The 25,926-nt window shown below is 41.2% G+C and overlaps 1 protein-coding gene across 1 annotated transcript; it reads left to right on the top strand.

Moving 5' to 3' along the window:
- Nucleotides 1-1,035: 1,035 nt before the first annotated feature.
- TBX18 (T-box transcription factor 18) lies at nt 1,036-25,329 on the top strand. Its single transcript, XM_082755960.1, has 8 exons — nt 1,036-1,665; nt 1,970-2,156; nt 3,725-3,826; nt 6,851-7,022; nt 13,773-13,940; nt 15,143-15,207; nt 19,115-19,209; nt 21,697-25,329. The coding sequence occupies exons 1-8, from the start codon at nt 1,404-1,406 to the stop codon at nt 22,419-22,421; spliced, it is 1,776 nt and encodes a 591-aa protein (XP_082612086.1). The 5' UTR covers nt 1,036-1,403; the 3' UTR covers nt 22,422-25,329.
- The last annotated feature ends 597 nt before the right edge of the window (nt 25,330-25,926 follow it).

Below are 25,926 nucleotides of genomic sequence, written 5' to 3'. Positions count from 1 at the left end.
TCTCAGCGGAGCCACTCGACGGTCCGGACAGGACCTCCGAGATGGTAGCACAGGCGAACCACGCTAGGAATTCCTCTCCTTGCTGCCCGATGCAGCCAAGAGAAGCCCAGATCCCATCCCACGAAAGCGTGAGCTTTTCCCCAGGATTTTTTACACGAGGATTTCTGCTCCTTCACCGGAACGTGCCACCTCATTCGGCTCTGCGCAAATAAACAAACAAAAGCCCCCAAAATGCAGATCTCCCTCAGAGAAACGAAGAAAATAAAATAACATAAACAATAAATCTCGATAGCTTTTTCCCTTCCCTGGGAGCGCAAAGCAGAGGGTATCTGGCTCCAAAACTGCATCTTTTAATAAGTTTTGCTCGCTGGAAAGATTCGAAAGGATTTTCCCTGTGACTATTCTATGCACCTGAATACGATTATTAGTGAAGCTGCCTCGGCTGGATGCCCCCATGTTGTACAAGGCTCGCTTTGATTCCCTTTTTAGCGCAGCTCCAGCGGGTCGGGGTTTGAGGGGGGAGGGAGGGGGCTGCGGCCGTCGCAGCCGGGCGATGCATCCCCGGCAGCCGAATACCGCTGATAATATCATGACCGACCCTTAACAGCACCAACGGGCACAGCGTCGTTTTCCCTCATTGTAGCCCCCGGGCAAAACGAAATCCCGAGGGCAGCGCCATGGGAGAGCCCCCCCCACACTTTTCCCTCGCCTTTTCGGGGAGTCGAGGGGGGGCTCATGAACCTCCAGCGGGCCGCATCAGCCGGGACGGGGGGGGTAGCGGGGCTATTTCGGTCGGGCCGGCGGCCTCCCCCCCCGTCCGGGACGGGGCGGTGGGGCCCCCCCGGTCGTGTCGGGGCTGCGGGGGCCCCCCCGGTCGGGCGGCGCTGATTGGGCTGCGGGCGGCCGGGCCGGCGGAGCCCCCGCCCCGCGGCTCCGCCCGGCCCCCGCCGCCGCAGTGACACTAATGAGCGAGTTCTTCCCACCGGTCTCCTGCCTGGAAGTGCTGACAGATCAAGGCAACAAATTTCAATTACAAGCCCTAATTTGTGTCCGCAGAGCGTTTGTTACCCATGTCAGTCCCGTTCGGCCCATCAGACGGGGCAGAACGTGGAGGAGGAGGAGGAGGAGGAGGAGGAGGAGAAGGAGGAGGAGGAGGGGGAGAAAAAGAGCGCATCTGCAAAAAGGAATAGAGTTTTTTTCTTCCCCCCTCTTTAAAAAAAAAAAAAAAAAAAAAAAAGGAGAAAAAAAAAAAAAAACTTGGCTGATAACTTGGATTTAAAAAGAAAGGCGAGGAAAAGCCCCAGCCCCTTGCCTGCGCGGTCGGGAGGACGGGAGGGCGGCCGGGCGCGGGTGCCGGTGCCGGTGCCGGCGGGCCTGGATGCGCGGGCTGTAGGGGGGCGGGCATGGCCGACAAGCGGCGGTCCTCGCCCGGCACCACCATGAGCCTGAAGGCTCACGCCTTCTCCGTGGAGGCTCTCATCGGCGCCGAGAAGCAGCAGCAGCAGCAGCAGCAGCAGCGGCAGCCCAAGCGGCGGAAGCTGGGCGGCGAGGACGAGGCGGCGGACGACGAAGGGGGCAGCGGCTGCTGCGCCAAGAGCTCCCCCGCCGCCGGCGGCAGGACCTGCGGCGACATGGAGCTGGGCTGCGCCGCCCGCGGGCCCGCCGGTGAGTGACCACCCCCGGCCCCGACCCCCGGCCCCGACCCCCGACCCCCGCGGGAGGCCGTCGGGTGCCGCCAGGCGGTGGAGCCACCTCCGGGGGGGCCCGTTCGCGACACGCTCGTGCCGGTGCCCGCGGCTCCGCGATGGGGATCCGCGCCCCGGGACGCGCCCACCGCCCGCAGCCCCGCCGTGGGTGCGCAGCCCGGCGCGGAAGGCCGCGGACAAGGCCGGGTGTCGGTGCCGGGCGGGCCCTGCCTCTCGTTCCCCCAACCCCTGGGGCTTCCTCCCCGTCTCTCCTCTCTCCGCAGGCGGCGGAGGCGAGGACGGCTTCCCGGCGGGGTCCCCGGCAGCCTCTCCCGGCGGTTCCCCGAAGGGCTCGAGGCCCGGCTCGCCGCTGCCCGCCCCGCAGGCGCCGCGGGTGGACCTGCAGGGAGCTGAGCTCTGGAAGCGCTTCCACGAGATCGGCACCGAGATGATCATCACCAAGGCCGGAAGGTAACGGGCACCCCGGGGCGCTGCGGGGACGGCCCCGCACCCCGCGGCCTCCCCCGGCCCCGCGACGGCCGCTGGAGGCGGCGGGCGCCGGCCGCCGCACGAAAACGGGCGAGAAAACGACCCCCCCCCCCAAAAAAAAAAAAAAAAAAAAAAAAAAGAAAAAGAGAAAAATCTTTACACGCCGGGGAAATGGCGAGAGTTTCACATGGGCATGTGGCCGTGTGGGGTTTCCTGTTCGTTAGGGTGAAGCCTGCGAGCGCCGCGTCCTTCTGAGGGGAAACTTTTCCCCCTTTGCCAGTGGATACAGATGGCAAAAACCTGGATAGTATAAAAGTATCTGAACTTATTAGAAATTACAAAAACATATTTTATTGAATCCATATGCTACCTTCTGCGTTTTCAGAGAGGCTTTATTAATGATTGAAACGCAGTCTTAAACAGCACAAAGCAACATTTGTCTTAGCAGGGTCCAGTCAGGGATTTTCTTTTTTATCTTACAGGTGCACTGAAATAACAGTGCAAACTAGTTAACCACAGTCAGGTTTACCCTCCTGTGTTATTTTTTTTCAAGAATAAAAGGAGATAGGATTTTTCTTTCCAGTAACGACTTTTAATTGATTATTTTTTTTTTAGAGGAGCAACAAATAGTGGATAAAGCGGCATGGCTTTCAGGTTTATAAACCACAGAAAAGTACCTTTCATTAGCTCGCAGTCAGCTCAATGTTATGATGTTTCTTTTTTGGCATCGAGAATGAACTTCCTTGATTAAAAGCCATGCCAAGCATACGGTGAAATAAGAAATGCATTTTTTATGTTAAAACCGCTGCATCAGTTAATTATTCCATTTTCTCCACAGAAGGACCTAAATTGTGAACGTATTTTTTAGAAATTACCTTGTACGTTCGTTTCTGCTTTCAATAAAGAAGTTTTACTATACCTTTCAAAGACAGAGTAACTCTTGCACTTCACCTTTAGTAAGTTGCAGACAGGAAGTCCGTCTCAATAAAGACCATATTGTTTGGTTATAGCATGGCACATTGGGTTTTATAACTACATCCTTGCAGTGTTATAATTGTATCACCATGGATTCAACTTTGTAATTTGCTGATATACAAATGATACACCATTTGCCGCTGTCAGTTCAAGCAACTGGCAATTTACATTTCCGTAAACATTGCTGTTCCTGGACGGAGATGGTTTTTGCACATCTCCAGAAATAAATTTCTAGTTAATATTTCTAACGGGCTCTAAAAGTGTGTACTGCTGAAGTAGAGTCTCAAAACAAAATGATTTACTGTCTAACAAGAAAGCTGAAATGGTGTGGTAATAGTTGCACTCCCAAAGCGTATCCCAAAACATACGAAGCATTGTTCAAGTAAATGCACTTTAAAAATCTGTTTTGACATATCGAATGGACCATTTCATGGCTATGTAACTGTAATCGTCAAAAAGGACTCTGTAGACTAAAAGGAAGAACGAGAAAAATCCCACGAACTCGTTACTTTTCCTAAACAACCATTCCCAAGTCTGTTTCATATTAAAAATGACCTCTCTCTTTCCATGTTCAGGCGGATGTTTCCCGCAATGAGGGTGAAGATCTCAGGTTTAGACCCACATCAGCAGTATTACATTGCTATGGATATTGTGCCAGTGGACAACAAAAGATACAGGTACGGTGGCTTTATGGCAAAAAACACATCTTGCAAGCTGTAGGGATCTCAGCTATTGGAAGAAAATATTAACAGCATGTAAATTAGCAGAAGGTAGTGTTTAACCCTCCGTCTGATTCCTATTTTCATCCTGGTACATTAAAACAAACAAACAAACAACAACAACAACAACAAAAAATACTATGCCAAGGTGCCAAGTATGCAAAAATAACTGCAGTGGTGTCAAAGCTCTTTATACCTTTGGCTTATGTTTTATGTGTGCTGTGGGCAACCACCAGGTCTTCTGCTTTCGCTGTCTGCAGTTCTAGTACAGTCAGAGAAACATTATCATACATTATTTCTCATCATATCAGTGGGAATTAGTTCCTGTTAACAAATAAATATGTAATTAAACATTTTTTTTTTCTAGGGTTACATAACTTCAACATTATCAAATAACATTATATCATAAATATCTGATTTAATGACATTAGAATGTAGTGCACATAAGCTTTCTTGGTCGTCCTTCAAATTGATTCTTTCATTTGCTTCAATAGCTGTTTATCACTGAGATACTTGGTTGCTTAGATTCGCAAAGGGTAATGTTTCTAATTACTGTTTTTTAAACAATCAGTGGCATTATTGTCTGAGGAATAATGTGAGGAACAAAAGTAGCTGTTCTTCCAAAATTTGAGAACAGGAATTTTGTGCTTAAACTCTTACTATTGCAAGGGTAGTTTTATTGCTAGTGAGCTAGTTCCACTTTGTTGAAACCACTGGTCCTGTAGAAATGATAGTAGCATTGGGCCCACAGTAGTTATTCCTATGAGTTCTAGAAGTTTTGTATTCATGCTTTACAGACGTGATCCTGTTCTTTGTAGTAGCCAGGAGCAGCCTTGCCAAGTAGTTCAGTGGAGGCAGGAATGGGTCCTTACCCATTGCTGTTTTGATTGTTTCAACCCTATACTTAGTATAATTTATGGAAAACCGCTGCAGATTTAATTGTGGAAGTAGGAATATTTCAGACTAAGACTAAAAGGTTGGTTCTTCAGGAATGTTTCCTTATTTCCTAAACAAACACTGCCCTGTGTTTTTTTGCATGTCCTTACCTCATTGACTGTAATTTTGTCCTTTTCTCATGCGGTATGTAAGCAGTTTCTTATGAACATTTTTGATTTTGTATTTTGCAACAAGGTGTCTGTAAAAATGCTGAGCGTGTCCAGTGCATATACCTATGGAAGGCTTTTCTGATTGTACCATAGGGGGAAAACGGCTTTTTTTTTTTTTTTTTTTTTTTTTTAAACAGAGAAGTGCAGCTGAAATGATTTTTTTTTTTCTCTGTTGTTTTTCTTCATGTTGCAAGTGTACTTTCACTTAGCAATCTAAGCATATCATTCCTAGAAGGTCTGAGCAGTTTCTTAACTCACAAGAAGAGCAAAGTAAATATTCCAGACTGAACAAAAATGTTAATATTAAAAACAGTGTCAGCAAGCATGAGTTGTTTAAAATGCACTTTATTTAAAATAAATATTTTCATGCTGATCCGCACTGTCTGCCCAATGAGATGCATGGTCCCCAGATAAGTCACTTAACAAAAGTTGTATGACGGGCAGCATTTTTGTAATTGGCAAACTTAAATTTCTATAATCATATTTTAGTACCACACCTTTAATCATCCTATTAGATGTTCATGTTTCACTTGATTCCCCTTTTCATCGTTTGCTATGCAATCTCCACGTAAATTTATTGCTGACTTACTTTAACTCCTACTGTTCATGTGGCTTTGCAAAATGATTGCCTTGCTGATTTTTATGTTTGAAAGATGCAATAGCAGTCATATATTGAGCCTAGTCACTAGCTGTCATAGCAGACAGCAAAACTAAACAGAAATGAAGAAAATTGCATGTAGATCTAGATTTCTAACCAATTTGGATCCCACTGTAAATATTTGGAATCTTAAAGTGTGGTTCAAAATATTTTATTTTTATGGCATTATTTACTTTTGCAGGAAAAGCATGTATTGAGTATAAAACAACAAATATAAAATAAATGAAAAATGTTAAAATGGTTGACTGTGTGGATTAGGGTTGAGAACTTCTCTCTGCAGAGGATTCGGGAAAGGGTACTGCCACTGTTCTAGATCTTAGTTTTCCAGCTTGATATGAATTGTATGAAGGGATTCGTGTATTGGGTCACTTGGTTTTAGTTTCTTGTTATGTTGTTTGTCTTTTTTTTTTGCTAAGGAACTGAATTGTACAAACACATGATTTGATATTATTTCCTGTTTTTATTAGAAAATACAGCTCATTTACAGGAATTTTACTGTACTCGGAAAAAAATACCTTGACATTTTTATTTAGTCCTTTTTAAACTGCTCTGTGAAGTATCTGCCTTCAAAATAAGTTTTCTACTGAAGAAGGCACTACTTTTGTAAGAAAATGATTTTTTCAGCATTGGCCTATCAAATGAAATATAAACTGTGTTTTTTTTTTTTTTTTTAATTTTTAAGCCTTTCTGCAGTGCTATTCAGGAAAAATAATAGTCTTGCAGAAATAGCTAGAACTTAATTTGACATAGCTTCATTATTTTTCCCTATCATAATGTTCTTTCCTTTCAGTAGCTTTATTTATAGACTCTTATATTACAGTCAACATGTTAAATCTTCCATATATGGAATTACTACTTGATTTGATAAATGAGGGACCAGATTCTGCTCTGTTTGCTGATGCTTTTTCAGAGTGGAGCTGTAGCAGTCAATGAATTGACACCAGCTTGAAGTGTAGCATGGAGTCTAATGTACATACTGTTACTGATTTTAGGAAGACTAAGGTTGGATGAAAGCATGAGTTTTAAACTTATGCACAAACTACCTTTGTGCAAACCAAGACTGTGTTTTGAAACTTAAATTGTAACATTTATTGTCCTTTCATGCTGGTCAACTGATGGGTTCTTGCTATATATATGGTCCCTAGTAGGTTAACCCTTAACAGGTCTGATCAATTATTTCAGGTTTTGTGGTTACAGACTTTTGTTTTTTTCTTACAGGTATGTTTATCATAGCTCCAAATGGATGGTGGCTGGTAATGCTGACTCCCCGGTACCACCTCGTGTTTATATTCACCCCGATTCACCCGCTTCTGGGGAAACGTGGATGAGACAAGTGATCAGCTTCGACAAACTGAAGCTCACCAATAATGAGCTTGACGATCAAGGGCATGTGAGTACTCAGTCTTCTACGGTATTATATGTAGGCACATTGCTCAGCTCTGAAAGACTCTGACATACAGCTTCAGGGTGCCAGAAATAGGCTTGACTTTTGAAAGCTGTTTTGGAACTTTACCGTCCAGATCTAAAATCTGCTTACTTTCTGCTCTGACAATTAACTGCTTATTAGAGCCTGCTGTTTTACTCCCCCCTCAAAGATAGAACTCCTTCTGCAAAGTAAGACTTTACAAGGCTAAATTGCCTAATATGAAGGGGCAGAATTGCTCTCATGTTTTCCCACCAAGCGTGTTACTCGCAACTTGTGCTCTGATCAAAAAGTACATTTAAATTCACAAGTGGCTAGGAGAAATATTAATAGTGTGTAATAGCTTCATGTGAATAAAAATGCACTTAACTATTTGTTTAACCTAAACATTTGTGTGAAATCCCATGAGGTGTTAATAATTGCAGTCAAAAACGAACAACATGGGAGCTGGGTTTGCTCCGATAATGATTTATTGCATACCTTATGAAGCAAGACCCTTTCACAGCTGAGGCTCATTACTTCTGAAAAAACTGGCGAAGACGTATGCAGTATGAGTGTTCTGTTTGCAAGTTCTAAATTGTTTAGTTATGACATTATCTAATGTGACAAAATGTGTTATGTTAATATTTCCTTTTCTCTTCAAAACTGTTGAAACATGACAGATGTAAGCCAGTATCTTTCTAGCAATCCTTAAAATAGTTTTAGTTGACACCTTAGGAAAAAAAAATAAAAAATGAGAATTGTTTTTTAGCCCAAGTGGAGTCTTTAATTTTGAGAAATCCAGTAATAAATGGCAAATGTTGGCTTCCTTTCAAAAGGAACATTGAATTCCAAATGGTAGAGTTTTAAGATGTAAGGGGCAAGTTTTGAGACAGGATGTGGATTCCGTTGTCCTAAGCATAGCCCAGTTTATTAAGCGGGATACTTTCTCCTTCATGGACAGGATTGAAAGAAAACGTACCTTGCACAAAGTGCAAAGATACTACATGCATCTTTCAAAATAGTTGTAGCTCTGTGACATTAAGCCAGGTATTTTCTGAACACGTATTCCAAGTATAAGTATGACTCTTTTTTTCCCTATTTGCGTTTGCAAAGGAGATTAACTTGAGACTGTGGTCAAATTGTGCAGGAGTTAAAACTTTTATAGTACAGACGCAGGAATACAAGAGATGGGCTGGACTGAGCAAGCAAATGCATCGTAAGGATGAAAAATCTCCCTTTCTTATAATACTATTCATAATTTTGCTATGCTCTTCCTTAAAAAGCTCATGTGGGTATTTACATCTTTTGAGTGAGTAGTGCTTTTGTTTAGGATTGTAAAAGAGACGTGGTAAGTTGTTTATTTCCAGAATTACATTTATGGGGTCTTATTTGGCATTGTTTGTTTGACCGAGTACTAGCACAGGTAGCCCCCTTAGTTTCCTTCTGCATATTTGAGACTCTTTTTGAATGGGAGTTGCTTTCTCGGAGTCCAGAGTATAATGTAACAGTTTACAAAGTTTACAAACAAGCAGATGCGAATGGGTAGAATATCACTTCTCCGATGGAGAGCAGGCTGGTTACTTTCTGTACTTGGTGGTTTGTGAGGGGCAATGTGTGGATGCAGTGGTCCACCCGTGCACTTGCAGTCACAAACTGCTTTGTGATAAAATCTCTGATACGTAGAGAATTGCATTACTGCGTTTTTCCATCCCAGTTCTTATCTTTGTTTTTATTCAGAACCAAAACCTGTGTAGTGTACGCAGCACACCATTATTCATAACATGGGGGGATATAAATTTTCTGGTCTTTAGTTAAGTGTTTTGATTTGGAAACACGTGAAGCAAAGCTCTAGTACAGCGATTTGAGACACATTGAACTGATTCAGAGCTACGGCAGAGCCCCTCCTCCCCAAAATGGAAATTTAAGTATTAAAATAAAAGGACAAAAGAAGGATGACTGTAAAATAATTTCATATTTCTCAAATCTGGGAAATTGCAAACATGTCATTCATAATTACCAGAAAAGGCAAAAGCAGAAAGCAGAAAAGTGTCTTTTCCAATGGGTACATTTTTTCTTTTAAAGCTATGGTAGTGTGGAATGCTGTATTGAAAAAGCTATGTAGCCTCTGAATGCCTCCAGCAATAATGGAAAACGAATAATCATATTTTGTGATGAATATAAAAAACAATTGTTTCTCATAAGCAGGAAGGAACCATTTTTCTCAAGAGGGTACCAAGGGAGGGATGGTGGATTAGAAGAGCCAGAGGTCAAGGTCATACTGTCCCTGGAATATTTGTTTTTACATCAAGTGTTCTGACTCTCCCACCCCTGTAGTGGGAGAAGGGATGTATTTTAGGCTATTAGAAAGCATTTTTTCATCCTCGTTTTCATCCTCTGCTTAGGCAGAATGGCTCAGAGAATCCTCTGTGGGGTCTCTGCACTCTGCCTTCCTTCTTCCAGTGATTGAAACAGCACCGGGGTTTAGCTGTTCTTTGGGTACACTTTCTGTGCTGCCTGGTTCCGGGACTTTATTTCTTGTTGAAATCATTCCTTTGTTCTTTCTGTCCTCCTCAGAGGTGTCAGTTATTGCAGAGTGTTTGTGTTAAAATTGTAGGGCTCAGTTTTGATCTTGTGGACGCAAATTTCCATTGAGGTAGGGAGTTCGCATGCGATCAACCCAGAGCCCTTTTACCAGAGTATTAACTCTCGGAGCTGCTGACAGAAGTGACTCACGGGAACGGGAATGGGGACTCTATTTGCAAACAGACGCTAAGGTAGTATTTCTGTGTAGTATTTATACTGCGGTTGTAACTAACAGCAGCCAGCTCCTCTTGCGTTGCGCTGGCCCTGTGGTAAATGGCAGCGCTGGCCCGGGATTAGCTTCTTGTTCAAGGGATCGGCCATCTCTGAGACAACTTGTTTTGCTGCTCAAATGCTTCTGGACTTCTTGCTGCCTGCTGCTATTTTCATCAGTGTTTTGGGTGGGAGTTGGTGACGACGTAATTTTATAGTGCTGTTCCGTGGAGGGGTTTTGAAGTACATCTGCACGTAGGACACTCTCTGATACTTGCGTTCCTGTGCAGGCTGAGGAGATCAAGCAAAATTTGTAAGGATATGTTTTCCTTCTGTATTTTTGATCTCAGAAGGGAGTCATAGAACGAATTCTCTGCGTTGGAAAGATTGTGTGCCCAAATGGATATTAAGGCTCGATGACACCATTAGAGCCTTTACTGTGGCATTTTTTTGTCATACATCTGAGTTACGGTACAGAAAAGTGAATCTGTGTTTTGCAATTGACACTGAGAAGTGTGTGGTTTGGGTACTCTTTGTCTCGTGTCAATGCCGCTCACCTCCAGTCTTTGGAATAATTATTACATTGTAAAATCAGTCTCTCACTCTGGTGAGAGTTGGTTGGTTTTTCGGTTTTTCTATTTTGATGCGGTTTTATATCTGCATTTCGACAGAGGGCAAAAGTCAGTATTTTTGATGCTGTTCTCTGTGCTTTTCAATTAAGTATGTATTTGATGAAGAAGAACATCTAACTCTTAGTGAAAATGAGGCCGTTAGTATGTTAATTGTTCCATGGTAGTTTGTTGGTTTTTTTTTCCTTCCCCAATTTGAAAGTGGGGTGAGGCTGGAGGCAGAGGCGGGCTCTTGCTCTGCCCAGACTTGGCTTCAAGCAGGAAGCTCTGCTTACAGTCAGTGGGTAGTAACATCTTCTTGTCACAATGAAAAGCTGGAAAACATCAGCATTTTCACTTGCAGTTTCTGTCTTTGTGAAAAGAGAATTCATGTTCCTTGACTCCACACATTTCTCTGACTGCAGAAAGCCTGACTGTGTGGGCTTTGCTTGATACAGAAAAATTTTTGGAGGCAACAGCAGTGAGGTGAGGACAATGCCACCATGCCAGAGGAGAACTGGTCTCACTGGTGCTGATGCTGACAGTATCATGGCAGTATCTAAGGTCTCATCATGGCAGCATCTTTCAAAACAACCATTTCAGAGGTAATTCTGGCCAGAAAGAGCTTTGTGCATTTGTAGGTGCGGTGGCCTTGACTCCACACTGCCTCCGTCTCTCCCCAGCCTGCTTCTGCCTTCGTGCTGCAGGGCTGTTGCCTCATCCTCCCTGCCCAGGTAGATCACGTCTTGGGAGCTGCCGTGGTGACAGTGTCACAACAGTGAGGACTTTACATTTAGAGAGATGTATTCCCCTGGGAAGTAACGGTGCAGTGTTGGTAGGCGCCATCCCTCTCAGCTCTGACCAGAACCACTGTGCTATTTGTCCTCACACGGTGGAGGGCTCGGGTATGGTACCTTGATACATGCGAGAAAGAGTGGCTGTTTTGTAACCTTACGGTAGTGAAGCTAACGTCTGAGGTTGATGATTTTGCTAGGAAAATATTAGGACACGTCTGAAGACAGCTCACTCACTTAGGAAGACTGTCTAACCCAGCACGGGGGCAAAATGTGGCTGTGCCGCCTCCAGAGCAACTTGGGGAAGAATCTGGGACTTCACTGTGAGCAGGGCTCCCCTGCTGTCTTTGAGCTCATCCCAGGAGGGATGAAACTGTGCTCGGGGTCTTTCCGCGCAGCTGGGCAGGGTGGTGGAGGGACACTCACAGCACAGATCCGGGAAGCTGCTCCCCTCCCTGCCCTGCCCGAGGCCCCAGCGCTGCTGCAAGCTTTCAGAGCGGGCGTCGCATCTGCTTCTCCTTTTACTCTCCTTCTACATGGTGTTGCTCTCTAATTCAATAGGACTTGACAATTAGGTATAATTTATTTAGAGTTGAAAATCCTGGTAATTAACAAAGATTCCCATCATACAAGGCACGGTACAAAATGAAGAACAATTTTATTTCTTTTTTTCCTGCTGTGGATCATTAATGGGCTAACAGTATATCAGTACAGGAAATTTCAGTACAGCATAGAGCCAAGCCAGGTTGCTTTTACGAGATGACAAGGATCAGTTTAGCCACAATACCAACCTAGATGAGGAGTGGGAAGCGTTTTTTCTGTGCTGCTGGGACTTCACTTGTTCTGATACGTGAACAAGGTTGTTCACAGCTGCCTAGGTTATCATTGCATACATGGGCAAGTCTGCCGTGTGAGCAAGCAGTCATATGCACCACAAAGCTTAAAACAACTGTAACACAAAGGTTACAGTAAGCAGAATGGGAGCAGAGTGTGGTGTGCTCAGTTGTACACAGGCAGATGACAAGGCACAGAATAACGATGGGCTTGAACAGGGGAACAGGGCTCTCCTTGATGATTTTTTTTTCCTGTTGCATCAGTATCTCCCCTAGTATCACTGGGTGTTCACAGGAAAACAGGGTCAGGAATGTGCTGTCCTCTCTATATTTTCATTTTGTAGATCTTTGCCAACAGAGGACTGAAAGGATTGTTATAAAGGAGAATATACATTTGTATGATAAAAATATTGCTTATGCAAGATTCTGAAAACTGGGAAAAGGTCTCATATGAGAACATCCATAGGGCACTCCCTGAGCAAATTAATTGGAGCCTGTGATGTCATTGTCAAAACCTTACTTACAGGCTAATAAAAACCCTGATTATCCAGAAACTTGGCTTATCCAAAATGGGGTCATGTCATCTGGCCAGGACCAAGTGTAATAAACTAGCCAAATGCTAGTTTAGCCAAATGAATGTAATGTCTTCTGTGTCATTTGGATGAATGAACTTCCATGGTATCTGGCATTCAGGCATAAGGGCTCTGTCAAGTGCCTGAGCACATACATATTTTGAGGCTACTCAAGGAGCAGGAAATTAAAAACCTTCCCCTGAATTTTGATTAGGGGTTCCACAGGCCAATAGCCATAGGGCTATTTATTTATCAAGTTACTAATTTCTTAGGCCTTCCAAAAATAATAATTGAGCTTCCTTTTTTTTTTTCTTTCTTTTTTTTTTTTTTTTCCTTGAAATCTTCTATTTTCATAGTGGTTAGCTGAAGTGGCATAGAGTAAAATAAAGGAAAAATTGCGTATGTTAAATTTCCTCTAAAATTTGGGAGCAATACCAAGAATTATTTTTATGTTTAGCTTTATACACTATGAGTTCATATTGTTCTTGTTTATCCTTTATTATGAATTGAGTGTTTTATGCTGGGAGGGATTTGTGTATTGATATTCATTGTCTGTAAATGTATTACAAACCTAGGCTTAGTAACATTTTAAGCTTTTGTCTTTTGGTGTTGTTTTACTCCGAGTATCTGCTGTTTCAGAGTATAAAAGTCTCAGATCACGTTCAAAACAAAATACATTTTCCAGCCTTCTGGATATCAAGAAGAAAAATGCTTCAAGCATATCCTGAAGGCTCCAAAAACAAAAGGCAAATGCTGCTGTTGTTAATTGTGTTAGATCAAATCCAGGCTCAAGTGGAGAAAAAAAAAAAAAAAAAAAAAAAAAGGTGACAAAACTTTCCTAATTCCGGTGGGACCAGAACTTCACTCCTTTTTTCTTTTTTTTTTTTTTTTTGAGCCCATCCCATAATTTTGGGGTTCCTGAGTCATAATTTCTAAATGCTTAGGGTTGGCAATAACATAAATGCACAGACTACTGTAATAACAACCTTCAGAGGTTAAAACAAACATTTGATTTCCAGTAAGTGGAGTGGCAAACACATGCCATAAGCTGTGGTTTCAAAAAGCCATTAGTCCTGGAACAACAGGGTGTCCGTTCTAATAAATGTTATCTTTTTCCTTTCTTTTGATTGCACAGATTATCCTTCACTCTATGCATAAATACCAGCCTCGTGTCCATGTCATCCGAAAAGACTGTGGAGATGATCTGTCCCCCGTCAAGCCTATCCCTTCAGGAGAAGGGGTCAAAGCATTCTCCTTTCCAGAGACAGTATTCACTACTGTCACAGCATACCAAAATCAACAGGTAACTCGGGCTTTCTGCTTAGCATTTTGCAGGCTTTTCAAAGAAGTGCGAGACAGGAAAAAACAATATATGTTGGTTATACCACCAGGCAGCATTGCCTAACCCCCTTTAATACTACAAGTAGCTTTCACTAGTAGTAGTGCAGCAGCGCCAAGAGGCTATAGCTGAGACTTCAGGCCATGTGGACTAGGTGCTGCCTGTAAAAAGTAATTTTTGTAATGAAAATCTCACTAAGTTGACAACATAGTTAATAATGTCTTAATTATAAATGCAACATTGAAGAAGAAGGCAAAGAGGAATTTGTTTTTTAAAGGTGTTTTTGTACCTGTACATGTAGATAAGTGATCAGATAGAATTTGCAAAGCACTTTTGGGCCTGACCCCAGTAATTTCAAAACTCTGTCTGAAAAATGTGCCCCAATCCCTTAAAAGAAAAGCTAAGGTCTGAAGAAAGTAGCTGTAATTTTTATTAATTGGATTCAGCATATATTATTAACTGAAATTTATCCGCACAGACTCAACATTTGCCTCTTATCACCACTTGTTGAAGTATTCATATACAGAGTAACACCATATTTAGTGTTGGACATTTTATTAATTCCATATAAGCAACTGTAGCTATATTTTGGGAGATTATAAATGCCTTGTTATCTTTACAGAGAGAACCGTGTCAGTAATGTCAAGAGACCCAACTAAATAATGAGATACAATTACTTCATGCCTACTGTTTTTATTTAAATGAATTACAATTTATTTTTTTTCCTTTTTTTTTTTTTTTTTTTTTTTTTAGAGAGAGGATAATAGCTTAGCGATAATCTCTCTTTTCACTCTTTTCACATTTCCTTCTTGGCCCATACAGAAATAAAATTTAATTTAAATTTTATTGCGATTAGGCCATGTACTCTCTTAGGTGAAGAATGACATTTTCCAGAAGATTTTACTCAAGAATTCCAACCTGCCAGTTAGTAGCATTAAATACCTATTAGCTTCTCAGGGGATTTGCAAAAATAATGGTCAGAAGACTGGGCCTTGTTTTGCAGTGTTTCAAGAGAGCTTTCTTAAACCATGCAAATAGTAAGACATTTCTACTTTAAATGAATGGAGCTAGAGTATTCAACTGACAGCTTCATTCTGTCAGGAGAGTCGTTTTTTGTATTTCTTAGATAAATTTGTAGATACTAATTTCTTTAATCATCTTCACAGATAACTCGCCTGAAGATTGACAGGAATCCATTTGCCAAAGGGTTTAGAGATTCAGGACGCAACAGGTAGGTGCTGGGAAGGAGATGGGCTTGTTGTTGCTGCCAGAATCAGTTTGTGAAGGCTAGTAGTGGATATTCTTCATACAGAGGGGAATAGCTGTATTTACAGACAAATTAGTCTGAGGACTCAGACTCCCTGAGGGAGCACTTAGGCTTCCCAGTAACATTCTCAGTGGTGGCTTCCTGTTCCTACTCCTCTGACCCTTGGAGAGCAAGAACTGGTTGGCACGTGGCTTGACTCATGTGCTCGAGTTTCCTCTGGAAACTGCAGTATACTGTGAAGGCTGAAAATTGAATTAATGCATCCTGAGGACTCAGATTTTTGAGAGAGTGACCAGAGTGTGCTCCAGAACGGGGAGCCAAGGAGGCTGTGTCACCATTTTTCTGGGGGCAGTGTTGGGCATCGCAGTGGGAGTGTAAGTAATGATACTGACCTGGGCACGGGAGTTTTCAAAAGCCAGCAGGCAAGGTTGGAAGGGAGCACAGCTGGCCAAAAGGAGTGGCTGCTCCTGAAGACTTCCTCCTGGCTAGAGACACAAATTGCAGATAGCACTATCCAGCCATAAGCTCAGACTCCCCTGAATTTAGTGGCATTTAGTATGGATGAGTGGCTCATTGTTTTCTCTTAAAGGGGGAGAAACTAATTCTGCTCATGCAGTAACCTTATGGTTATTACATTTGTGTAGGTGGAAGACCTGTGTTCAAATGTCTCTTTCACTTAAAGAGTTTTAAATACACTTCCTAAGTGAATGCTTTTCCTAGTAGGCTATAGATGACCTTGAAACAGGCCGGGTTTCCACCTCTTCTGTTGCAGTTGGACTGATTAATTGCTTGTTCTTTCTTGATCCACGATTCTTTCAAAATAGCAATAGGGAATCTGAGTAGTGCGAAGTGGAGGCTTGGGTCTGGTCCCTGCTGCCAGTACAGATGTGGTATCTTATCCAAAGACTGTTCAATGCAAAATACTTAAGCCTGTTATGAATTGCATGTTAAACCATTTCAGCTAAAAAAAGAAGCATTTAATTGTGGTGCATAGTATACATCAGTTCCAGTGACCACTTTGCGTTTGCTGTCTACAGCTGCTATATTTATGACTTCGTCTTCCAGAGAAGGGAGCAGACTGTGTACCGGGAGGAATGTTCAGAGAGTATCTTTTGTTAGCTGCTTTAGTGAGTTTTTCTTTTAGCACAGGCTACAGCATTAAAAAATGTTTTATGCTTCCACCTGAGTTAACTGAAGGTTGAGACTGGCCAATAAAAAAAAAAAAGAGTATTTTTTAGAAGATGAACATGGGGTGGGGTTATAAAAATTTACAGGAGCACACTGCAAGTGTCTTTTCAGTTTACACTTTGTATTTGCTGCTTTCTAAGGTTTTTGTGTTCTAGCAAAAACCAACTGGCATTACTCTGTCCTGAAGCCTGGAAGGGATGTCCCATGCAGTGGCATAAATAGACTTTTGTCCTCTTTTGTAGCATTCTATACTGCAAATAAATGAACAGTAACTTCCAGATAAATACAGCAACCAAAGAAGCAAAACAAGCTGTGTGTACTCGAGCAAGAAAAAAAATGCTGAACATGCCATATTTGACAGCTTTCCATAGGCAATGCTATGCACGCTTATTGTAGAGCTATAAAATAAATGTTAAGGAGGCTTAATAAATGCGAAGGAGTCTTCTAAGAAGTATGCAAACCTAACTCCTCTGAAATTTCTGATTAAGTTAGGTCAGAATTTCATGCGTGATGCTGTATGAAACAAGAGAAAATACCCTTGAAAATAAACTGGAAAGGATCATTCTGAAAGGAGTCTTGAACTGGATTTACTCCTGATATAGTCTGAATACGATGTAGGTGCTGTGAGTGTGTTGCATCTGCAACTGTGCAAATCCAGTTATAGTTACTGGGGCTATCCAGAGAGGTTTTTGGTTTGGCTGCTAGGAATCGGTTTGGTTCAGGAATTAAAACAAACAAACAAACAAACAAACAAACAAACAAAAAACACCAGCCACATAAGATTTGAATTGAAAACAATTATAGTTTACAGAAATGGATTATGAGGCCAGTTTTGTAGAAAGTGCTTGTGTATAATTGTATAAATGTTTCAGAATTGGCTTTAGATAAGGTCCAAAAGCTTTTACTGTCATATATGCACCCATTACAGAAGTAACTCTTGCATACTCTCGTCTGTTGCAAATAGACATTTGTTTACTGATCTCAGTATTGCTGTTTTCTTCCATAGGATCTGTGGCACCAAATAAGTAGGCTTGGGAATGCAGCTGAGATTTATAATTGTTGAGGAAAACAGTAGTTTACTCAGCTGATTATTAATTCACTCTGTTGCTGGACATTGAAATTAAATGTTAAGATTTTGTTATCTTTGTTGTTCTGGCTGTTATTACCTAGGCATTTTAGTCTGCAACAAGTGTGAAAAATGCTGTTCACAATTCCATCAAACTTTTCAAAGTAGCTTTAATTATTGTGGCTATCTTATTCTGCACTGCTGCATGCAATAATTCAGTTTAATTAAAAATATTCCCTTTCAGGTCATTCCCTTTGAGCCCCAAAGGCTATTTTACAGAAATCAGTAGCTTCACCTTTTAAAAGCGTTCCCTGTACATTTGCAAAGTGCAACAGAATTTATGTGCTGAGAATAGTTTCATTCTTCAGCTAGGCCTTAGGTTTGACCCTATAAAAACTTTTACTCAGGAAAGGACCAGAATTTCTCTCTTTAAATACTTCAGGAAAAACATAACTGTTTTGTTAAATAAACTTGGCCATTTGATAGCATAAATTAGGGTGGTGATAAAATGTGGAAATTGTTCGAAGGCATCTTGTATAAATTATCACCTTGGCTACACTCCTCCAGGAGGTGGCTTTTATCTCTACTTTAACTAGAAATGAAAATTCACCATTACTGAAGAAAATGAAGGCTATCTTTTTAGTCCAGGTTCAGCTAATAAATACTTTATAACTATTTCCTGAAGTACATTTGTGATCCTCCTGGAAATGCAACGTGGAAGAAGCAGTATCAGAAGAACATGTTGGTAGCTTCAAATTGGTCTATTTGCATAATTCCAGTTTACAGAGTGTTGCTGCTCAAAGGCAAGCACTTGTATTTGGTTTGTGCCTGATGTTGACACTTAACAGGCCTTTGGGGCTCAGCAGCCAAAAATAATAGCAAAATTATACCTCTGAGCTGCATTATTTATAAAATTCTGTCAGAAAGCAAATGAGCCTTTACCTTCAGGAAATAGAGATTCTTTTAAATATTATCTGCCAAAATTGTTTAGCCAGATATTTCTGTTTTGTCATGACATTGTTGAAAGAAAATGATTGAAGATTTTCAGTTTCTAAAGGCATTTTGTCCAGCACATAATGTCTGAAACATAACATTATATTTTCACGTTTTAGTAGCAAAAGAGCTGTACACCCATGCCTTGCTCATGTTGTGAGCACAATTTTCCAACTCATCAACAAAGTCTGGAAGTCCAGTTTCAATAACAGCTGTCAGCTGATCACCTTTGTTCTAGTCAGAAATAGGAGATCATCTTCCTGGCAATTAGAGCACTTGCTCTTATAGAAATGTCATAGTAGGAAATTATTTAACATCATAACATTTAACGGCCACCCAAAAAACAAACAAACAAACAAACAAAAAAAACAACCAACATCCCCCAAAATAAAACTGAAAAATAAAAGCAGACTTGTAGAAGAAAGGAACTCTGCATGCTATCAGCCAAGTGACTGCACATCACAGAATCTCATGAGTTAGCATGTAAGACTCTTCCAAAAAACAAAATGAACTTCAGAATAATCCTGAAATGTTAATAATTTTTACATGTTTCTGAGGTATTCAGATAAATGTGACAAAATACAGCTTTCTATCATAATGCAATGATGTTTTTGTTCTAAATAGGATGGGACTGGAAGCTCTAGTAGAGTCTTATGCCTTCTGGAGACCTTCACTAAGGACACTTACGTTTGAAGATATACCTGGGATACCCAAACAAGGTAACAGTCTTTGTGGTTTTTCAAAACAAAAATGCATGAAGATAAAGCTTTATGCCCATCATTCCTTACAAAAATCTAGGTAAGTGTCTCACCTGCAGAAAATGCGACCAACCAACTGCAGGCCATCACCTCTCATCAGCATTAGTCTAAGTTAGAAAACAAGTGCTAACTTAAGGACTGTGGCAGCAAAAATGTTAGGTCATAAAGATAAATCAGATCACACGTGGAGGAAGATGACATTTAAGGACAGAATAACCTTTTAATGAGTGTTATGGTCTGGCTAGCTACACAAGGCAGAGTTATTATTAGCGAATTCTGTTGTACACATCCAAACTCAAATGCAGGAATTGCATTGCATTTAAGAAAAAAAAAAACAAAAAACAAAACAAAACAAAACAAAAAAAATGAAAGAAGAAGTGTTATTTATGTATTGAATAAACAGTTTCAAGCTTAAGTTTGCTTCCTCCTTGGAAAGCTTTCTTGATTCTTAAAGACCAGTTCAGTGAAAGTATCTACAAACTTTATATGTATTCTAGAGCTTGAAAAAATGGATCTCCTCTCTGTTCTTTCTCCTGCTCCCCAGTTCATAACCTCTTGGCTTTCACTTTCCCTGCCATAAAAGTAGTGCTGTGTGAGAGGGGGATATTTAAATGGCCTGTGAGGATATTTAAATGGCCCCCTGAGAGAGGGGACTTTCCATGCTCTTTTCTAAGTTGCTTTCTTTCCAGAGCATCACTGTGCGTATAGAAAACTTCTCAGACTTTTCACAACTAAATCAGATATCTTGCTCTTGAGTCTTAACATTTCCTGCTATCAAATTTAAAAACATCCTATCAGCTTTCTTGGTAATATATTCCAGAGTCATTAAGCACCTTCAGAACAAAAATTCAGAAAATACAGAAACACACAGAAGTCACTTTTCTTAACTTCTCCTTAGCCCACTCCTTTGAAAATCTTAAGCATGAGAGTTTGATGTGGGCAGTTAAAAAGGAGGTTTTTTTGCCAAGTCACAGATGTTTAGGATAAACGTAGGCAAACTTTTGAGCAGAGGGTGGAGCTGGGGGGCTGGTCCTTTTACAAACACCTAGAATGAGGTGGTAGCACCAGCCTTTGTCAGACTTCATAAGACTGACAGGCAACTAACTGTGGAGTTAACCTGTCTAGGAGACAGACCAGCTATATCACCCTGTTTGTACATAGCAGCACTGTTTGAGAGTAGGGGAATTGTTGTTGCTTGAGGTTAAGGAGCTTGTTGAAGTTATTGCTGATGTTTGGAGAGTGGGAACGAGGATCCGTGCACACCTTTAACCTCATGTGCCTTGGCGTATAGAGATTTATAGTTTAGGCAAAGAGACTTGGTGAAAAACCCCCATTAGAAGTCTGTCCTGATTTTTAAAATTGCCCATCTCAGATAGTGGAGGTGTTGAAACTGAAATCCTAGGATCTGTGGAATTTGGAGGCATCTCATAGTGCTTTGTGCCTGTAACCTGTTAGTAGAACAACAAGCTGGAGTCAGAGTTCACTGATAACTTATTTTTCTTTTTACTAGTTCACCTGTCATGAAAATTTGTGAGCTTACTGACAGTATGTATCTCTGTGTCATCAAGCTCTTTAACTATTAATGTGATTCACAAACAGGAGAGACTTCCTTGCTAAGTGACTTTGGCCTGGAAAGCAGTGAAAGACCCAAATCCATTTTTCTAAGCTCATTTTCCCAGGAGATATAATTTCTAAGAAAAAGAAGCTTTTTGTGCAGCTGGGAAACATTCAGTCCTCAGAAAAAGCTTCACCTGTAGTTAGCAGTTCATTTTTAGGAACACTCAGCACTGGTATTTGTGAGGTTAAAAGTTCTGATACCAGTAAATGAACAGTTCATCCACAGTTTTCTGCAAACCTAAACACCCACCTTCACATTCAAGAAATGAAACAGCTCAGTACACACTTCTCAGCCTACACCTTTCCTAAGTTGTTTTATCTATGAGAGCCTCTATCATTTGAGATGAGGAACTGGTTCCTTAGCTGGCGCTCTGGCTGTGACAGTTGGGCACAGAGGGAAGCATATGTCACACAGAACAAGGGCTGAAACCCACTCCAGAGCATAGCAACAACAGAGACAACACAAAATTCATAACTTTGAAGAAGGCTTCCTGTGGTGTGGTACTTGAATGGCTACACCTTGGCTGCCAGAATTTTCTTCCAGTGACAAACAAAGAGTAGTTAACCTTTTGAACAGGAGCTGTAAGGTTGGATATATGAAGTGATGGTCACAGAAGCATAGGTTGTGTTCAGTTCTTGGATAGGTCTTTTCTTTAAAAATATGCATGTGCCATCCACACACACCTTCACATGTACATAACAATATTTTTGAATTATTTTGTGCCAAGTGTTTCGCATCAAGGGTTATTTTAAAAGACAAATGTCTTGATCTGTCATCTAAGAAATGAACCTTTCCCAACATGTTTCTTACACTGTCATATTCTCTTCCAGGAAATGCAGGTTCCTCTACTTTACTCCAGGGATCTGGCAGTGGAGTGCCATCTACCCACCCTCACCTTTTGCCGGGTTCCCCTTGCTCATCTCCAGCCTTCCATCTCAGTCCCAACACTAGCCAGCTCTGTAGCCTTGCTCCAGCTGACTACACAGCTTGTGCCCGCTCAGGCTTGACCCTGAACCGATACAGCACTTCTTTGGCTGAAACCTACAACAGGCTCACAAACCAAACCAGTGAGACGTTTGCTCCCCCAAGGACTCCCTCCTATGTCGGTGTGTCGAGTAGCACAACTGTGAATATGTCAATGAGTGGCAATGATGGGGATGCATTCAGCTGCCCACAAACTGGCTTATCCATGCAGATTTCAGGGATGTCTCCACAGCTCCAGTACATCATGCCATCCCCATCCAGCAATGCCTTTACCACTAATCAAACCCACCAAGGCTCCTACAACACGTTTAGACTGCACAGTCCATGTGCGCTGTATGGATATAACTTTTCCACATCCCCTAAACTGGCTGCCAGTCCTGAGAAAATTGTTTCTTCCCAAGGAAGTTTCTTGGGGTCCTCGCCAAGTGGAACCATGACGGATCGGCAGATGTTGCCCCCTGTGGAAGGAGTGCACTTACTTAGCAGTGGGGGGCAGCAGAATTTCTTTGACTCTAGGACCCTAGGAAGCTTAACACTCTCGTCTTCTCAAGTGTCTGCACATATGGTTTGATGAAGCCTTTAAGTAAAAGTACAGTATGTTTGGTGTCTACAATGTATTTCTTCTGGAATATGAAAGGACACTCAATGTAGCTTGTAAAGTGTGTGTATATATAATATGAGAGGAAGTTTCACTGAATTTTTGACTTGTTTGCGGCCAGATTATTCTCCTATTTTGAGTTACACGGAGTTTGTTGCAGCGCAGACTGCTTTAGTTTTCTGGTATAATACACTTAGTTGTATAACACGTTGGGACATATGCAACAAATTAAGTAAGACTTCCTCCCCTCTCCCCCTCCTCTTTTCTAACCCCTTTAAAGAACGAAATGACACTTAGTGTATTAAACAACACAAACAAGCCCACTTACATTTCGTATAGTACTAGTGAGTTTCTTTAAAACATTCATACGATGGTAAGCTGATGCACCAAAGGCATTTTGCAAGCTTCTTCTCTGTTATAAGGGATATGAAGGGTATTTGGACTTTCAAGTGTTAAGCATCAAGCATCCAGCCTAAAATAGAAGTTTAGCTAATGGATTATTTACAAAGTAAACGGAAAGATTAGTTTGCCTTCTCATGATACACTGTTTTTAGCTTATCAACAGCACGGCATTCTTACTAGGATTTTTTTTCAGCATTAGTCTAGATTTATGATTAGGTATTTGGAGACATATAATGCATATTCAAATTGTGGCAATATGAGTGATTTAAAACAACAGCAGAAGAAGTGGTGTTCCTTGGTTTAGAATGAACCTTGGGGTGCTACATTTTTGTCAAAGGAAGGGCTTGATGCATTTTTTTTCCTCCATAAATATTGCCTATAAGACATTTACTGGACAGTAGGATATTCTAATGTATCTTTCTTGTTGTATTTTTACTTTTTTTAAAGGCAAATGCAGGTTTGATTTAGAAAAAAAAAAAGTGCGCAGAATGAGAAATTCCATTATTGGTTTTACCCTTTTGTGTGTTTTGTGATTTTTTTTTTAATAAGAGCAAAAAGTCTTCCATCCTCAGTGTCTCATAAATAAATTGCCTGTAGCCAGTAGACAAACAACCCAGTTTGCCCACAAATATTGCTGGAAGCAGAACTTTGTCATAGTTGCCTCCCTGTAACATGGTCAAATTGGGACCAGGATTACAATAGGCAAAATTCCTTTAATAGTTTACTTTGAATGCTACCGCATGACACCTACAGCCTATTTCCCTCCCTCCAGGGAGCCATCTGTCTTCCTTTCTTGTTGCTTTCTGTCATGAGGCTACTACCGCTCTGTTCCTTAAACAGTCTTTGCCGGGGAATTTGAGTAGTTTATTTCCTTCCAATATCTGGTTTTAACTGGTGTTTGCAAGAACACAGATCAAAACCTGCTCCTGACCAAGCCTTTCTGGAGTGACAAGGACACAAGGAGATATTTGTCCTAGGGAAACTTCTGCCCTCATCTGCACCTGTACTGCCCTGGTGTGTGCCGGTGGTTCTGCTGCAAGAGCTGCCTTCCAGATGCCTGCCTGTTGAAGCTGAAACAAGGAGGGTATGGAAGAGATTTTAATGCTTAGGAGGATGGGTTCAATGTTTCCCTAAACCTCATCTATACTGTGCAGTTGATGTAAAGGCATTTTAAAGCGGGTACAAAAGTAACTGAAAATGCTTTCCTTATTGACATTGAAGGAGAATAAGGCCCTCAGACTTAACATATTTCTCTGTTAGATTTTTCAGTGAAAGTGTATTGTTAAACTTTGCAAGAGTTCCAACGTCTTTCCTGGAAAACTGGGTTTATCCATTACCACTTCAAGAAATACTCAATGTAGCTGATGTTTCTTCAGTGGATTAGAGATAATATATACAGAAGCAGCCCTCTCTCTGTCTCTTACTATTATTTGGGAATAGGAGGGAGACCACAAAAGCCTTAAAGCTCGTGGCTGGAGAAGGCTTTATTTCTATTAGTTATATATATGTTTATGTTAAAGAAGACACTTAGAATGTTCTCATTAGAGCTGGAAAGACAAGAGGGTGAGGCTGCAATTAAAGAGACGTGGGTTTGCTTATTTGATGTTGTAAACTTCCCAAGTGACCTTGGGCAATTCACTCAGCCTTTCTGTGTCTATTTTTTTTTCTTCTGTAAATTGTGCTACTAGCAATTCTTTGCCTCATAGGAAATGCTGGCAGTACATTGAACATGAAGATGTTCTTTACGTCTGATGTACTGTGTGCCATACATTCAGGACGAATGGCTAGGTAGTGTTCATGTGTGAGGATAACAAAGAGCATTCATGTACTTTGGGTCTGCTGCTCGTTTTGGCATTGCAGTGTTCTTTGAGGCAGACCTGACAGCAAAGACTTGCAAAGCTAAAAAAAAACTGTTCAAAAAACTCCCAGTAATACTTTGTGAAATGGTTCTAAGATGTGTAGATGATGGGAAATTTTTCAATTATGTACATTGTCATAGCTCTATTGGTTTAAATTAACAAGGCAGTTGTGTATTGTAATTCATGTTCCAGCCAAAACTTTGAAGTGTTGCAGTTGGACAAAGTGTTAAATGGGAGGAATGGTACAATTAATCTGTACATGAAAAAGGATAAGCAAGATAATTATCCATGTCATCTGAAGGGCTGTGACTGGGTAGAAATGTGGAAGAGCTAAGTCATGCATGTTCCTGCAAGGGGAAAAATAGATTGTGCATGCATGTATATGGAGGTGCTCCTGGCAAGAGTATGTACTTTGTCACCTGGGATTTTTTTAGAACTGGTCTCTTAGTTTTCCTCAAATGATTGCTATCATATAACCACACAATATTGTTTGAAACGTTTGTTCCTTAAAATTTGAATCGTATTGTAAATACTTACTGATGTGTCATTGTGAAATGACTAGCTTTTTATCAACATAGTAAATGCTACATATGCATTATATCTATAATTATATATCTGTATTTTACAAAAATGCCACAGAAAATATATTAAAGTGTGTATCTAAACACTTTTTACTATATTTGCAAAATTAAGGGGCTTGGGCCTTTTTTTTCCTCTACAACTTTAGCGAAAACAAGGTAACTCTAAGGTAAGCTCTGAAACTGAAAGACAATTCAATAAGCTACAAATACCCAACAAGTCTACAATTCTTGTATGTTTCAGTTTAACTGCATGCCATTGAACCTCTCTGTCATTTGTATGCAGAGGTTGTGACAGATGGTGGGCAAGAAGAGATGCTGAGGCTGATAGCAGAGCTGTGAGGTTTGGGAAGAAGGGAGTAAGCAGCTTGCTGTGCTAATTTTTCATAACCCAGCTCATCCCAGCTGCCAAGACAAGTTCAGCTGCTCCTTATCAGCCAGGTCTGGGAAGTTAACTCTTCCACGTGACCAGGTGCTTGCATGAGAGCTCGATGCCCTTCAAATCTTCACTCCGTGCTTGTACTAAGACAGAGTTTATGACCTATAATCAGCTGGGTATGCTGTGCCTCTATTCAGCAATGAGCAGCATTTCTCCCCACAGAAATACTCTTAACCATAGTGGCCTTATTTCCCATTGTA

This window comes from Aythya marila, assembly GCF_965140915.1.
Source record: "Aythya marila genome assembly, chromosome: 3".
Lineage (NCBI taxonomy): Eukaryota > Metazoa > Chordata > Aves > Anseriformes > Anatidae > Aythya > Aythya marila.
Note: the sequence above shows the minus strand (reverse complement) of the source record. Positions and strands in the feature narration are given on the sequence as shown.